The sequence below is a fragment of the Lissotriton vulgaris genome, chromosome 10 (assembly GCF_964263255.1).
Source record: "Lissotriton vulgaris chromosome 10, aLisVul1.2, whole genome shotgun sequence".
In the NCBI taxonomy this organism is placed as follows: Eukaryota; Metazoa; Chordata; class Amphibia; order Caudata; family Salamandridae; genus Lissotriton; species Lissotriton vulgaris.
This window is the reverse complement of record NC_141698.1, coordinates 480,639,075-480,655,710: the sequence shown is the minus strand read 5'-3', so window position 1 is coordinate 480,655,710 and position 16,636 is coordinate 480,639,075. Positions and strand designations below refer to the sequence as shown.

The 16,636-nt window shown below is 54.5% G+C and overlaps 1 protein-coding gene across 1 annotated transcript in view; it reads right to left on the bottom strand.

Annotated features, from left to right (window-relative positions):
* Window positions 1–16,636, bottom strand: part of LOC147685430 (SEC14-like protein 5) — a 1,171,342-nt gene that overhangs the window by 682,315 nt on the left and 472,391 nt on the right. The window contains exon 4 of the mRNA XM_086941333.1: window positions 11,005–11,136. Coding sequence (XP_086797459.1) covers window positions 11,005–11,136 — 132 coding nt within the window. The remainder of the gene's footprint in view (window positions 1–11,004; window positions 11,137–16,636) is intronic.

Genomic DNA, 16,636 nt, shown 5'->3' with positions numbered 1-16,636 from the left:
CACTCTGCACTCACTCTGCACTCACACTCTGCACTCACTCTCTGCACTCACACTCTGCACTCACTCTGCACTCACTCTGCACTCACTCTGCACTCACTCTGCACTCACTCTGCACTCACTCTGCACTCACTCTGCACTCACTCTCACTCTGCACTCACTCTGCACTCACTCTCTCTGCACTCATTCTGCGCTCACTCTGCACTCACTCTGCACTCACTCTGCACTCACTCTGCACTCACTCTGCACTCACTCTGCACTCACTCTGCACTCACTCTGCACTCACTCTGCACTCACTCTGCACTCACTCTCACTCTGCACTCACTCTCACTCTGCACTCACTCTGCACTCTGCACTCACTCTCACTCTGCACTCACTCTGCACTCACTCTGCACTCACTCTGCACTCACTCTGCACTCACTCTGCACTCACTCTGCACTCACTCTGCACTCACTCTGCACTCACTCTGCACTCTGCACTCTGCACTCTGCACTCTGCACTCTGCACTCTGCACTCTGCACTCTGCACTCTGCACTCTGCACTCTGCACTCACACTCTGCACTCACACTCTGCACTCACACTCTGCACTCACTCTGCACTCTGCACTCACTCTCACTCTGCACTCACTCTCACTCTGCACTCACTCTCACTCTGCACTCACTCTCACTCTGCACTCACTCTCACTCTGCACTCACTCTGCAGTCGCTCTCACTCTGCACTCACTCTGCACTCGCACTCACTCTGCACTCACTCTCACTCTGCAGTCACTCTCTCTCTGCATTCACTCTGCAGTCACTCTCTCTGCTTTCACTCTGCATTCACTCTGCAGTCACTCTCTCTGCTTTCACTCTGCATTCACTCTGCAGTCACTCTCTCTGCTTTCACTCTGCAGTCACTCTGCAGTCACTCTCACTCTGCACTCACTCTGCACTCACTCTCACTCTGCACTCACTCTGCACTCACTCTGCACTCACTCTGCACTCTGCACTCACACTCTGCACTCACACTCTGCACTCACACTCTGCACTCACTCTGCACTCACTCTGCACTCACTCTGCACTCACTCTGCACTCACTCTGCACTCACTCTGCACTCACTCTGCACTCTGCACTCACTCTCACTCTGCACTCACTCTGCACTCACTCTGCACTCACTCTGCACTCACACTCACTCAGCACTCACACTCACTCTGCACTCACTCTGCACTCACACTCACTCTGCACTCACACTCTGCACTCACACTCTGCACTCACACTCTGCACTCTGCACTCACACTCTGCACTCACTCTGCACTCTGCACTCACTCTCACTCTGCACTCACTCTCACTCTGCACTCACTCTCACTCTGCACTCACTCTCACTCTGCACTCACTCTCACTCTGCACTCACTCTGCACTCGCACTCACTCTGCAATCACTCTCACTCTGCAGTCACTCTCTCTCTGCATTCACTCTGCAGTCACTCTCTCTGCTTTCACTCTGCATTCACTCTGCAGTCACTCTCTCTGCTTTCACTCTGCATTCACTCTGCAGTCACTCTCTCTGCTTTCACTCTGCAGTCACTCTGCAGTCACTCTCACTCTGCAGTCACTCTGCAGTCACTCTCACTTTGCACTCACTCTGCACTCACTCACACTCTGCACTCACTCTGCACTCTCACTCTGCACTCACTCTGCACGCACTCACACTCTGCACTCACACTCTGCACTCACACTCTGCACTCACACTCTGCACTCACACTCTGCACTCACACTCTGCACTCACACTCTGCACTCACACTCTGCACTCACACTCTGCACTCACACTCTGCACTCACACTCTGCACTCACACTCTGCACTCACACTCTGCACTCACTCTGCACTCACTGCACTCACTCTGCACTCACTCTCACTGCACTCTGCACTCACTCTGCACTCACTCTGCACTCACTCTGCACTCACTCTGCAGTCACTCTCTCTGCATTCACTCTGCACTCACTCTCACTCTGCACTCACTCTCACTCTGCATTCACTCTGCAGTCACTCTCTCTGCATTCACTCTGCATTCACTCTGCAGTCACTCTGCAGTCACTCTCACTCTACACTCACTCTGCACTCACACTCACTCTCACTCTGCACTCACTCTCACTCTGCACTCACTCTCACTCTGCACTCACTCTCACTCTGCACTCACTATGCACTCACTCAGCACTCACACTCACTCTGCACTCACTCTCACTCTGCACTCACTCTCACTCTGCACTCACTCTCACTCTGCACTCACTCTCACTCTGCACTCACTCTCACTCTGCACTCACTCTGCACTCACTCTGCACTCTGCACTCACTCTCACTATGCACTCACTCTGCACTCACTCTCACTCTGCACTCACTCTCACTCTGCACTCACTCTCACTCTGCACTCACTCTCACTCTGCACTCACTCTCACTCTGCACTCACTCTCACTCTGCACTCACTCTCACTCTGCACTCACTCTCACTCTGCACTCACTCTCACTCTGCACTCACTCTGCACTCACTCTGCACTCTGCACTCACTCTCACTATGCACTCACTCAGCACTCACACTCACTCTGCACTCACACTCTGCACTCACACTCTGCACTCACACTCTGCACTCACACTCTGCACTCACACTCTGCACTCACACTCTGCACTCACACTCTGCACTCACTCTCACTCTGCACTCACTCTCACTCTGCACTCACTCTCACTCTGCACTCACTCTCACTCTGCACTCACTCTGCACTCACTCTGCACTCTGCACTCACTCTGCACTCTGCACTCACTCTCACTATGCACTCACTCTCACTCTGCACTCTCGCTGCGCTCACTCTGCACTCACTCTGCACTCACACTCTGCACTCACACTCTGCACTCACACTCTGCACTCACACTCTGCACTCACACTCTGCACTCACACTCTGCACTCACACTCTGCACTCACACTCTGCACTCACACTCTGCACTCACACTCTGCACTCACACTCTGCACTCACACTCTGCACTCACACTCTGCACTCACACTCTGCACTCACACTCTGCACTCACACTCTGCACTCACACTCTGCACTCACACTCTGCACTCACACTCTGCACTCACTCTGCACTCACACTCTGCACTCACTCTGCACTCACTCTGCACTCACTCTCACTGCACTCTGCACTCACTCTGCACTCACTCTCACTCTGCACTCACTCTCACTCTGCATTCACTCTGCAGTCACTCTCTCTGCATTCACTCTGCATTCACTCTGCAGTCACTCTGCAGTCACTCTCACTCTACACTCACTCTGCACTCACACTCACTCTGCACTCACACTCACTCTGCACTCACACTCACTCTGCACTCACACTCACTCTGCACTCACACTCACTCTGCACTCACACTCACTCTGCACTCACACTCACTCTGCACTCACACTCACTCTGCACTCACACTCACTCTGCACTCACACTCACTCTGCACTCACACTCACTCTGCACTCACACTCACTCTGCACTCACACTCACTCTGCACTCACACTCACTCTGCACTCTGCACTCACTCTGTACTCACACTCACTCTGCACTCACTCTGCACTCACTCTGCACTCACTCTGCACTCACTCTGCACTCACTCTGCACTCACTCTGCACTCACACTCACTCTGCACTCACACTCACTCTGCACTCACACTCACTCTGCACTCACACTCACTCTGCACTCACACTCACTCTGCACTCACACTCACTCTGCACTCACTCTGCACTCACACTCACTCTGCACTCACACTCACTCTGCACTCTGCACTCACTCTGTACTCACACTGCAGTCACACTCACTCTGCGCTCACTCTGCACTCACTCTGTGCTCACTCTGCAGACACACTCACTCTGCACTCACACTCACTCTGCACTCACACTCACTCTGCACTCACACTCACTCTGCACTCACACTCACTCTGCACTCACACTCACTCTACACTCACTCAGCACTCACACTCACTCAGCACTCACACTCACTCTGCACTCACACTCTGCACTCACACTCTGCACTCACACTCTGCACTCACACTCTGCACTCACACTCTGCACTCACACTCTGCACTCACACTCTGCACTCACACTCTGCACTCACTCTGCACACACACACTGCACTTACACTCTGCACTCACACTCTGCCCTAAAACTCTGCACTCTGCACTCACACTCTGCACTCACACTTTGCACTCACACTCTGCACTCACTCTCACTCTGCACTCACTCTCACTCTGCACTCAATCACTAGGCACTCACTCTCACTCTGCAGTCACTCTCTCTGCATTCACTCTGCACTCACTCTGCAGTCACTCTCACTCTGCACTCACTCTGCACTCACTCTCACTGCACTCACACTCACTCTGCACTCACTCTCACTCTGCACTCACTCTCACTCTGCAATCACTCTCACTCTGCAATCACTCTCACTCTGCACTCACTCTCTCTCTGCACTCACTCTGCACTCACACTCACTCTGCACTCACACTCACTCTGCACTCACTCTCACTCTGCACTCACTCTCACTCTGCAATCACTCTCACTCTGCAATCACTCTCACTCTGCACTCACTCTCTCTCTGCACTCACTCTGCACTCACTCTCACTCTGCAGTCACTCTCTCTCTGCACTCACTCTGCACTCACTCTCACTCTGCACTCAATCACTAGGCACTCACTCTCACTCTGCAGTCACTCTCTCTGCATTCACTCTGCAGTCACTCTCACTTTGCACTCACTCTGCACTCACTCTCACTCTGCACTCACACTCACTCTGCACTCACTCTCACTCTGCACTCACTCTCACTCTGCACTCACTCTCACTCTGCACTCACTCTCACTCTGCACTCACTCTCACTCTGCACTCACTCTCACTCTGCACTCACTCTGCAGTCGCTCTCACTCTGCACTCACTCTGCACTCACTCTGCACTCACTCTGCACTCACTCTGCACTCACTCTCACTCTGCACTCACTCTGCACTCGCACTCACTCTGCACTCGCACTCACTCTGCACTCACTCTCACTCTGCAGTCACTCTCTCTCTGCAGTAACTCTGCAGTCATTCTCACTCTCACTCTGCACTCACTTTGCACTCACTCTCACTCTGCACTCACTCTGCAGTCACTCTCACTCTGCAGTCACTATCACACTGCACTCACTCTCTCTCTCTCCACTCACTCTGCAGTCACTCTCTGCACTCACTCTGCAGTCACTCTCACTCTGCACTCTGCACTCACTCTGCACTCACTCTGCACTCACTCTCACTCTGCACTCACACTTACTCTGCACTCACTCTGCACTCGCTCTCACTCTGCACTCTGCACTCACTCTGTACTCACTCTGTACTCACTCTGCACTCACTCTGCACTCACTCTCACTATGCACTCACTCTCACTCTGCACTCACTCTGCACTCACTCTCTCTGCACTCACTCTGCACTCACTCTCTCTGCACTCACTCTGCACTCACTCTGCACTCACTCTGCACTCACTCTCACTCTGCACTCACTCTCACTCTGCAGTCACTCTCTCTGCATTCACTCTGCAGTCACTCTCTCTGCATTCACTCTGCATTCACTCTGCAGTCACTCTGCAGTCACTCACTCTGCACTCACTCTGCACTCACTCTCACTCTGTACTCACACTCACTCTGCACTCACACTCACTCTGTACTCACACTCACTCTGCACTCACACTCACTCTGTACTCACACTCACTCTGCACTCACACTCACTCTGTACTCACACTCACTCTGTACTCACACTCACTCTGCACTCACACTCACTCTGTACTCACACTCACTCTGCACTCACTCTGCACTCGCACTCACTCTGCACTCGCACTCACTCTGCACTCACTCTCACTCTGCAGTCACTCTCTCTCTGCAGTAACTCTGCAGTCATTCTCACTCTCACTCTGCACTCACTTTGCACTCACTCTCACTCTGCACTCACTCTGCAGTCACTCTCACTCTGCAGTCACTATCACACTGCACTCACTCTCTCTCTCTCCACTCACTCTGCAGTCACTCTCTGCACTCACTCTGCAGTCACTCTCACTCTGCACTCTGCACTCACTCTGCACTCACTCTGCACTCACTCTCACTCTGCACTCACACTTACTCTGCACTCACTCTGCACTCGCTCTCACTCTGCACTCTGCACTCACTCTGTACTCACTCTGTACTCACTCTGCACTCACTCTGCACTCACTCTCACTATGCACTCACTCTCACTCTGCACTCACTCTGCACTCACTCTCTCTGCACTCACTCTGCACTCACTCTCTCTGCACTCACTCTGCACTCACTCTCTCTGCACTCACTCTGCACTCACTCTGCACTCACTCTGCACTCACTCTGCACTCACTCTGCACTCACACTGCACTCACACTGCACTCACACTGCACTCTGCACTCACACTCTGCACTCACACTCTGCACTCACACTCTGCACTCACACTCTGCACTCACACTCTGCACTCACACTCTGCACTCACTCTGCACACACACACTGCACTTACACTCTGCACTCACACTCTGCCCTAAAACTCTGCACTCTGCACTCACACTCTGCACTCACTGCACTCACTCTGCACTCACTCTCACTGCACTCTGCACTCACTCTGCACTCACTCTCACTCTGCACTCACTCTCACTCTGCAGTCACTCTCTCTGCATTCACTCTGCAGTCACTCTCTCTGCATTCACTCTGCATTCACTCTGCAGTCACTCTGCAGTCACTCACTCTGCACTCACTCTGCACTCACTCTCACTCTGTACTCACACTCACTCTGCACTCACACTCACTCTGTACTCACACTCACTCTGCACTCACACTCACTCTGTACTCACACTCACTCTGCACTCACACTCACTCTGTACTCACACTCACTCTGCACTCACACTCACTCTGTACTCACACTCACTCTGCACTCACACTCACTCTGTACTCACACTCACTCTGCACTCACACTCACTCTGCACTCACACTCACTCTGCACTCACTCTGTACTCACACTGCAGTCACACTCACTCTGCGCTCACTCTGCACTCACTCTGCGCTCACTCTGCACTCACTCTGCGCTCACTCTGCGCTCACTCTGTGCTCACTCTGCAGACACACTCACTCTGCACTCACTCTGCACTCACACTCACTCTGCACTCACTCTGCACTCACACTCACTCTGCACTCACACTCTGCACTCACACTCTGCACTCACACTCTGCACTCACACTCTGCACTCACACTCTGCACTCACACTCTGCACTCACACTCTGCACTCACACTCTGCACTCACACTCTGCACTCACACTCTGCACTCACACTCTGCACTCACACTCTGCCCTAAAACTCTGCACTCTGCACTCACACTCTGCACTCACACTTTGCACTCACACTCTGCACTCACACTCACTCTGCACTCATTCTCACTCTGCACTCAATCACTAGGCACTCACTCTCACTCTGCAGTCACTCTCTCTGCATTCACTCAGCACTCACGCTGCAGTCACTCTCACTCTGCACTCACTCTGCACTCACTCTCACTCTGCACTCAAACTCACTCTGCACTCACTCTCACTCTGCACTCACTCTCACTCTGCACTCACTCTCACTCTGCAATCACTCTCACTCTGCAATCACTCTCACTCTGCACTCACTCTCACTCTGCACTCACTCTGCAGTCGCTCTCACTCTGCACTCACTCTGCACCCGCACTCACTCTGCACTCACTCTGCACCCGCACTCACTCTGCACTCACTCTCACTCTGCAGTCACTCTCTCTCTGCACTCACTCTGCAGTCACTCTCTCTGCACTCACTCTATCACTCTGCACTCATTCTGCACTCACTCTTGCAATCACTCTGCACTCACTCTTGCAATCACTCTGCACTCACACTCTGCACTCACACTCTGCACTCACACTCTGCACTCACACTCTGCACTCACACTCTGCACTCACACTCTGCACTCACACTCTGCACTCACACTCTGCACTCACACTCTGCACTCACACTCTGCACTCACACTCTGCACTCACTCTCACTCTGCACTCAAACTCACTCTGCACTCACTCTCACTCTGCACTCACTCTCACTCTGCACTCACTCTCACTCTGCAATCACTCTCACTCTGCAATCACTCTCACTCTGCACTCACTCTCACTCTGCACTCACTCTGCAGTCGCTCTCACTCTGCACTCACTCTGCACTCACTCTGCACCCGCACTCACTCTGCACTCACTCTGCACCCGCACTCACTCTGCACTCACTCTCACTCTGCAGTCACTCTCTCTCTGCACTCACTCTGCAGTCACTCTCTCTGCACTCACTCTATCACTCTGCACTCATTCTGCACTCACTCTTGCAATCACTCTGCACTCACTCTTGCAATCACTCTGCACTCACACTCTGCACTCACACTCTGCACTCACACTCTGCACTCACACTCTGCACTCACACTCTGCACTCACACTCTGCACTCACACTCTGCACTCACACTCTGCACTCACACTCTGCACTCACACTCTGCACTCACACTCTGCACTCACACTCTGCACTCTGCACTCACACTCTGCACTCACACTCTGCACTCACACTTTGCACTCACACTCTGCACTCACACTCACTCTGCACTCATTCTCACTCTGCACTCAATCACTAGGCACTCACACTCACTCTGTACTCACACTCACTCTGCACTCACACTCACTCTGCACTCACACTCACTCTGCACTCACTCTGTACTCACACTGCAGTCACACTCACTCTGCGCTCACTCTGCACTCACTCTGCGCTCACTCTGCACTCACTCTGCACTCACTCTGCGCTCACTCTGCGCTCACTCTGTGCTCACTCTGCAGACACACTCACTCTGCACTCACTCTGCACTCACACTCACTCTGCACTCACACTCTGCACTCACACTCTGCACTCACACTCTGCACTCACACTCTGCACTCACACTCTGCACTCACACTCTGCACTCACACTCTGCACTCACACTCTGCACTCTGCACTAACACTCTGCACTCACACTCTGCACTCTGCACTAACACTCTGCACTCACACTCTGCACTCACTCTCACTCTGCACTCACTGACTGCACTCACTCTCACTCTGCACTCGCTCTGCACTCTCACTCTGCACTCACTCTGCACTCACTCTGCACTTGACCTCAGTCTGCACTGACACTGCACTCACTCTGCACTCTGCACTCACACTCTGCACTCACACTCTGCACTCACACTCTGCACTCACTCTGCACTCACTCTCACACTGCACTCACTCTCACACTGCACTCACTCTGCATTCACTCTCACTCTGCACTCACTCTGCAGTCACTCTCTCTGCATTCACTCTGCACTCATTCTGCACTCCCTCTCACTCTGGACTGACTCTGCACTCACTCTCACTCTGCACTCGCACTCACTCTGCACTCACACTGCAGTCCCACTCATTCTGCGCTCACTCTGCACTCACTCTGTGCTCACTCTGCACTCACACTCATTCTGCGCTCACTCTGCACCCACTCTGCACTCACACTCATTCTGCGCTCACTCTGCACTCACTCTGTGCTCACTCTGCACTCACTCTGTGCTCAATCTGCACTCACACTTACTCTGCACTCACTCTGCACCCACTCTGCACTCACTCTCACTCTGCACTCACACTGCAATCACACTCACTCTGCACTCACTCTGCACTCACTCAGCACTCACTCTGTGCTCACTCTGCACTCACTCTGCACTCACTCTGCACTCACTCTGCACTCACACTGCACTCACTCTGCACTCACACTGCACTCACTCTGCGCTCACTCTGCAGTCACACTCACTCTGCACTCACTCTGCACTCAATCTGCACTCACACTCACTCTGCACTCACTCTGCGCTCACTCTGCGCTCTGCATTTACTCTGCAGTCACACTCACTCTGCACTCAGTCTGCACTCACTCTGCACACACTCTGCAGTCACACTCTGCAGTCACACTCTGCACTCTTACTCTGCACTCACACTCTGCATTCACACTCTGCACTCTGCACTCACACTCTGCACTCACACTCTGCACTCACTCTGCACTCACTCTCACTCTGCACTCACTCTCACTCTGCACTCACTCTCACTCTGCACTCACTCTGCACTCACTCTCACTCTGCACTCACTCTCACTCTGCACTGACTCTGCAGTCACTCTCTCTGCATTCACTCTGCACTCACTCTGCAGCCACTCTCACTCTCCACTCACTCTGCACTCACTCTCACTCCGCACTCACACTCACTCTGCACTCACTCTCACTCTGCACTCACACTCACTTTGCACTCACTCTCACTCTGCACTCACACTGCAATCACACTCACTCTGCACTCACTCTGCACTCACTCTGTGCTCACTCTGCACTCACTCTGCACTCACTCTGCACTCACTCTGCACTCACACTGCACTCACACTGCACTCACTCTGCACTCACACTGCACTCACTCTGCGCTCACTCTGCAGTCACACTCACTCTGCACTCACTCTGCACTCAATCTGCACTCACACTCACTCTGCACTCACTCTGCGCTCACTCTGCGCTCTGCATTTACTCTGCAGTCACACTCACTCTGCACTCAGTCTGCACTCACTCTGCACTAACACTCACTCTGCACTCACACTCACTTTGCACTCACTCTGCACTCACACTCACTTTGCACTCACTCGCACTCACTCTGCACTCACTCTGCACTCACTCTGCACTCACATGTCTTAATACCATGCATGGAACATTCCTGTACTAACAACATAGTTTCCATTCTGTCTCCAAAACAACACTGCCTGCAATTTCCTAGATTGAGGGCACTTCCTTTTCTGCCCTGTCCAAAAATATTACCACAGATGTACCTTTACTCAAAGAGGTAAAAACCAGCCAGGCCCCATGGTCTGTAAATGGTCTTTAGCTACAGCAAGGCTGACACTCTCAGGCAAAATGATACATCATTGTATCTTATACTTACAAAATAGCTGCAGGTCTCATGGACAAAGACACGACTAGCAAATGTCTCATTGCATGCCTCGATCCTCAACGTTCGCTCCTTCCAGTTCAGTGTGTTCTTCTGGATGAAGAAAATGAACTCCACACCGGCGATCTGTTAAAAAAAGGCAGCACATTAATACAGCAAATGCACACTTGACATGCTTGAGCAGGGTATTGGGAATCACAGGAATATTGCTTAGATACCGAAGGAGACAAGCATAGCGCTCCCATGAAGTTCTGAAGTAGACCATGTAGTGTCTATCTTGTTTGAGCCCTACAATATGTAGCCCATCATATCTTTCCATCCCCTACCAAATCTGGCCTAATGACAACCATACACCAACAGCATGCAGGTCAGACATTATTCCACTTATAAACCAATTATATACAGGTTCGGACTCACAATCCTTCATAAGCCAATGGCTTCCAAGTACGTCTCCCTGTGGATCCAGGTAAGCTTCAGCCACTTGATAAACATACTTATTGTGACATGTTGCTGCTTAGAGGTACAAATGCAAGTTCAACTAAAATCATGCAAGCATCAGTATTGGGTACCCCGGCTAGGAATCATGATGTGAATGTGCTGATGTCAGAATGACAGCTTTGATTAGTTGGCCAGTGTGATTTTTATAGCATATTGGGCATCCATTGATTTAAAAATATTGGTAATGTGTGAATCTCATTGCAGTGAAATGTAAGGAACTCTTTTAATCAAAGTCTTGTTGGTGCCAAAGTGGCCTTACTGCAGTAGCTTCAAACCTGGACAGCCTGTTTGACGACTGTTAGACGGACCGGGAGGGTCGGCCGAGATTACGGGGAGAGGTCTCCAGGGAGAGCCGTCTCCAACGACTGTACAGGTAAGTAACTTCCCCCCCACAGACGGACACCACACAAGATTGAAGGTTAACGAGACTTTATATGCAATTCTTAGGTTACGTCGTTATTATACAAGGAGGTCTGGACTCAGGGGTCCCCTCGGTTCTGATCTCTGGTTGAGGAGAAAGGGTAGCGGGACAGTCTTAGTTACCAATGAGTTAAATAGCTCTCAATCCTCGAGCTCGGCGTGGTGGCTGATCGGGCCGTGGAGGAGCCAAGCAGGTCCCGAGATGGATGAAGGATGGTCGACGGGCCGTGGAGAAGCCAAGCAGGTCCCGATGAAGATGATGGTTACAACGGTCCGCGGCCTCGCCAGCAGATCCGGACGACGGTGAAGAATGAAGGTTACGACGGCTGTGGCAGCGCCAACAGGCAGGACGATGGTGCACAGGACAGAGCTACGGCAGCGCCAGTAGTCCGTCCAGGATGAGTTCCTCTTACGTCTCTCGACTCCAAGATACAACTGCCTTCCTGCTCTGGAGCTGCCCCAGTTATAGGGCTGGCGTGCTTTGATGTCCGGACCCTCGCACTTGGAGGTCGGGAGGTCCGGGATGAGGGAGTCCAGACACCCAGCAGGGGGGTGGAGCCAGCGCCCGGGGAGGCGATGGGCGAGCGGCACTGGGCGGGGGGAGAGCCATCGGCACCTCTTTCTCCCATTGACTTGCCAAGTAGCCCGCTCACCTCCTGGGTGGAGGGTGGTGCCGGATTGTCTGAGGCTGGGCTAGGCCCAGGGTTGAGGTCGATCGGGGGCCAGGCGGCCTCGTGGCGAGGTGTCCAAGATGGCGGCCCGGGCTGGGTGCATGGGCCGGCAGTGGATCGGACCCACGAGGTTATCATGTTCGAGGGCAGGGGTCCCTGAGGGGACGCAGGGCGTGCAATGGTGGTGTGTGGTGCTTGCGTGACTGGGCTCGGGCCTGGTCGAGCCGGGGGAGAGCGGCCCGTCATGTGGCCTGTCCAACATGCGTCCCCCCCAGCTGAAGGCGGGGAGAGTTACCCATCCTCTTGGGGACTCTCTTCGTCGAGGCGGAAAAACCGGGACAGGCCATCGGCGTTGGCGTGGTCGGACCCAGGCCGGTGTTCGACTGTGAAGTCCATACCTTGTAAGGAGATGGACCAGCGTAGCAATTTTGGGTTTTCCCCCCGCATATGCATCAACCACTGCAGGGGTCGGTGGTCAGTCTGCACCCGAAAGTGGGTGCCAAAAAGGTAGGGCCGGAGCTTCTTGAGGGCCCATACCACAGCGAAGGCTTCCCTCTCTATGGTGCTCCAGCGTTGTTCCCGGGGTAGGAGTCTCCGGCTGATGAAGGCCACCGGTTGATCGAGGCCTTCGGTGTTCACTTGGGACAGGACCGCCCCAATGCCCTGGTCGGAGGCGTCCGTCTGGACGACGAACTCCCGGCTGTAGTCTGGGGCCTGGAGCACAGGAGCGGAACACATGGCGGCCTTTAACTGTTCGAACGCCGCTTGACACTCTGGGGTCCAGTTCACCTTCTTGGGCTGATTTTTTGACGTGAGTTCGGTGAGAGGCCCCACGATGGTACCATAGTCTTTCACGAACCTTCGGTAGTAGCCCGTGAGGCCCAGGAAGGCTCGCACCTCAGTTTGAGTGATAGGGGGTTGCCAGTTCTGGATGGTGGCAATTTTCAGCTGTAGGGGGGCCACTAGGCCGCTTCCCACCTGGTGTCCGAGGTAGGTCACCGACCCTTGTCCAATTTGGCATTTGCTGGCCTTGATCGTGAGGCCAGCTCGCTGAAGGGCTTGCAGCACTGCTTGGAGGTGGTGGAGGTGCTCGGTCCAATGGTGGCTGTACACAGCGATGTCGTCCAGGTAGGCGGCGCTGAACTCTTCGAGCCCCGCCAGGACCTGATTGACGAGCCGTTGGAACGTCGCTGGGGCATTCTTCATGCCGAAGGGCATGACCGTAAAGTGATAGTGGCCATCGGGGGTGGAGAAGGCAGAGCGTTCTTGTGCTCGGGGTGTGAGGCCGATCTGCCAATAACCTGCCGTCAGGTCGAAGATGCTGAGGTAGCGGGCAGCGCCCATTCGGTCGACCAGTTCATCTGCCCGGGGGATGGGGTGTGCGTCCGTTCTGGTGACTTCATTCAGGCCCCGGTAGTCGACACAGAACCGGAGTTCTGGTGTGGTCCCGGGGGCGGCTGCTTTGGGGACCAGTACGACCGGGCTGGCCCATGGACTGTCTGAGGGCTCGATGACCCCGAGCGTGAGCATCTTAGCTACTTCCGCCTGGATGCAGGCCCGTACCCGATCAGGTACGCGGTAGGCCCGGTGGCGGATAGGAGGGCTGTCTCCGGTGTCCACATCGTGCACACACCAGGAAGTGACACCCGGGGTGAGGGAGAACAGACTGGCGAACCGTGATAGGAGGGCTTGGCACTCTTGCCGTTGTTCTCTGGTGAGGGTCTCCGAGAGTCGGACCCCATCCACGGAGCCGTCTTGCTCCTGGGTCCGCAAGAGGTCAGGGAGAGGCTCGGAGTCGTCTTCAACCCCATTGTCTGTGGCCATCAAGAGGCTGAGTTCTGTTCGTGCAAAGTGGGGTTTCAGTCTGTTGGTGTGGAGGACTCGGAGCGGATTCCGGGCGGACTCCATATCGATCAGATAGGTGGCAGGACCCTTGCGCTCGATTACCTTGAAGGGTCCCGTCCATTTGTCTTGGAGAGCGCACGGTTCTGTGGGGGACATTACCCAGACCTGTTGCCCCGGCTCGAATTCAATGGATGAGGCGTTCTGGTCATACCATTTCTTCATGTCCTCTTGACTGGCCTCTAGGTTGGCTTTTGCTAGGTCTCTGAACCGCCGGGACTGGTTGCGGAGGGTGAGGAGGTACCGGAAGACATCTGGAGGACTCTTGGCCGGAGGCATCTCCCAGCCTTCTTTGATCAGGCTGAGTGGCCCCCGTACTGGGTGCCCATAGAGCAGCTCGAAGGGGCTGAAGCCTAGGGACTTCTGTGGGACCTCCCGGTAGGCGAAGAGGAGGCACGGCAGCAGCACGTCCCACTGGCGACGGAGGGGCTCTTCCAATCCCCCGATCATCCCTTTTAGCGTGCGATTGAACCGCTCAACAAGTCCGTTTCCTTGGGGGTGATAGGGGGTCGTGAAGCGGTAGGTGACCCCACACTGTTGCCAGAGGGACTTCATATATTTAGAAATAAAGTTCGTGCCTCTGTCACTGACGACTTCCCGGGGGAACCCCACACGGGAGAAGATCCCCATCAGGGCCCGGCCGACCACTGGGGCTGTCACGGTCCGGAGAGGAATAGCCTCAGGGTAGCGGGTGGCGTGGTCCACTAGTACCAGGATGAAGCGATGGCCTTGTCTTGTACGCGGGTCCAGGGGTCCCACAATGTCTATCCCGACCCTCTCAAATGGGGTTGTGACTACTGGAAAGGGTTGCAGGGGAGCCTTTAATTTGCGGCCGCTCTTCCCACTGGCTTGGCACGTGGGGCAAGATCGGCAATGCTGGTGCACATCGTTTCTCATTTTGGGCCAGAAGAAGTGGGTCACTAGGCGGCTGTAGGTTTTATCCTGTCCCAGGTGCCCTGCCAGGGGGGCATCGTGGGCCAGGTTTAGCAGGAAGTCTCTAAAGCGGAGGGGCACCACTAGTACTCGGTTGGCCCCCAGCTCGGCGATTCGTTGCTCGCTGTACAATAGATCATTGTCCCAGTAGACCCAATGAGTTCCGGAGGTATCCCCGGCGCTTTGGGCGAGCGCTTGTTGTCGGAGTCCCTCAAGGGAGGGACAGGTCTTCTGTTCCTGACGAAATTGTTCTTGTGTGGGTCCCCCTTCTTGAGCCCACTGATCAAGATTAGCGAGGTCGGAAGGTTGAGCAAGTTCGAGGGGGATGCCATGGTCGGGGGTCTCGGCGGGGGCGACCGGAGGCGGTGGCGCCGGCCATTCGGGTTCTTCCGGGTGATGGTTGGCACGGGCGGCCATGGACCGGGTGGTGACGCACGCCCAGTCTGGGACGCCCAACATCCCCAAGTGTTCTTTTCGCTCCACGGCTGCCCACGGGGAGCTTTCCAGGTCATTTCCGAGGAGGCATTCCACGGGGGCGTCGTCTCGGACCGTTACCTTCAACATGCCGGAGACCCCTCCCCACTCAAAGGGGACGCAGGCCATCCGACACAGACTTTCCGAGTTGTCGGCTGATCGCACAGGGCAGAGAACGTTCGGTAGATATTGTTCTGGGGTCACCAGATGACAGCGGACGGCTGTCACACTGGCCCCGGTGTCTCGAAGGGCTTCGGCCCGTTGTCCATTGATGCTCACCCATTGGCTGTACTTCTGGGTGTTAGCGGGTAGGGGGACCCGCGGGACCATGTCTCTTCCCCCTAAGCACGCGAGAGTCATGGCGGCTGGCTCCCACTCTTGATACTCTTGCTCGCCTGTTTCTTGTTCCTCGGAGATCTGTTCTTCCCCTAGTGCCGCGGCGGCCACCTGGCGGGGTCTTGGACTCTGATACTGCGGGCAGCTTGGGTCGTTTGCATAGTGGCCGACTCGTTGGCATCGGTGACATGTAACATTGGCTCTGTATCCCGGTCGCGCCGGGGTGCTGCCCCGGTTGGCCGGGGGGGTGGTGCTGGTAGCGGGGGCGGCCGGAGTATTGTCTCTTCCTCGTCCTTGGCCCCCTCCTCCTCCTCTGGGTCGGTAGTGACCATTGTTGTTCCTGTTCTGCTCGTAGGACCCATTCCGGCCCACTCTGGTGATCTCCCACCGGT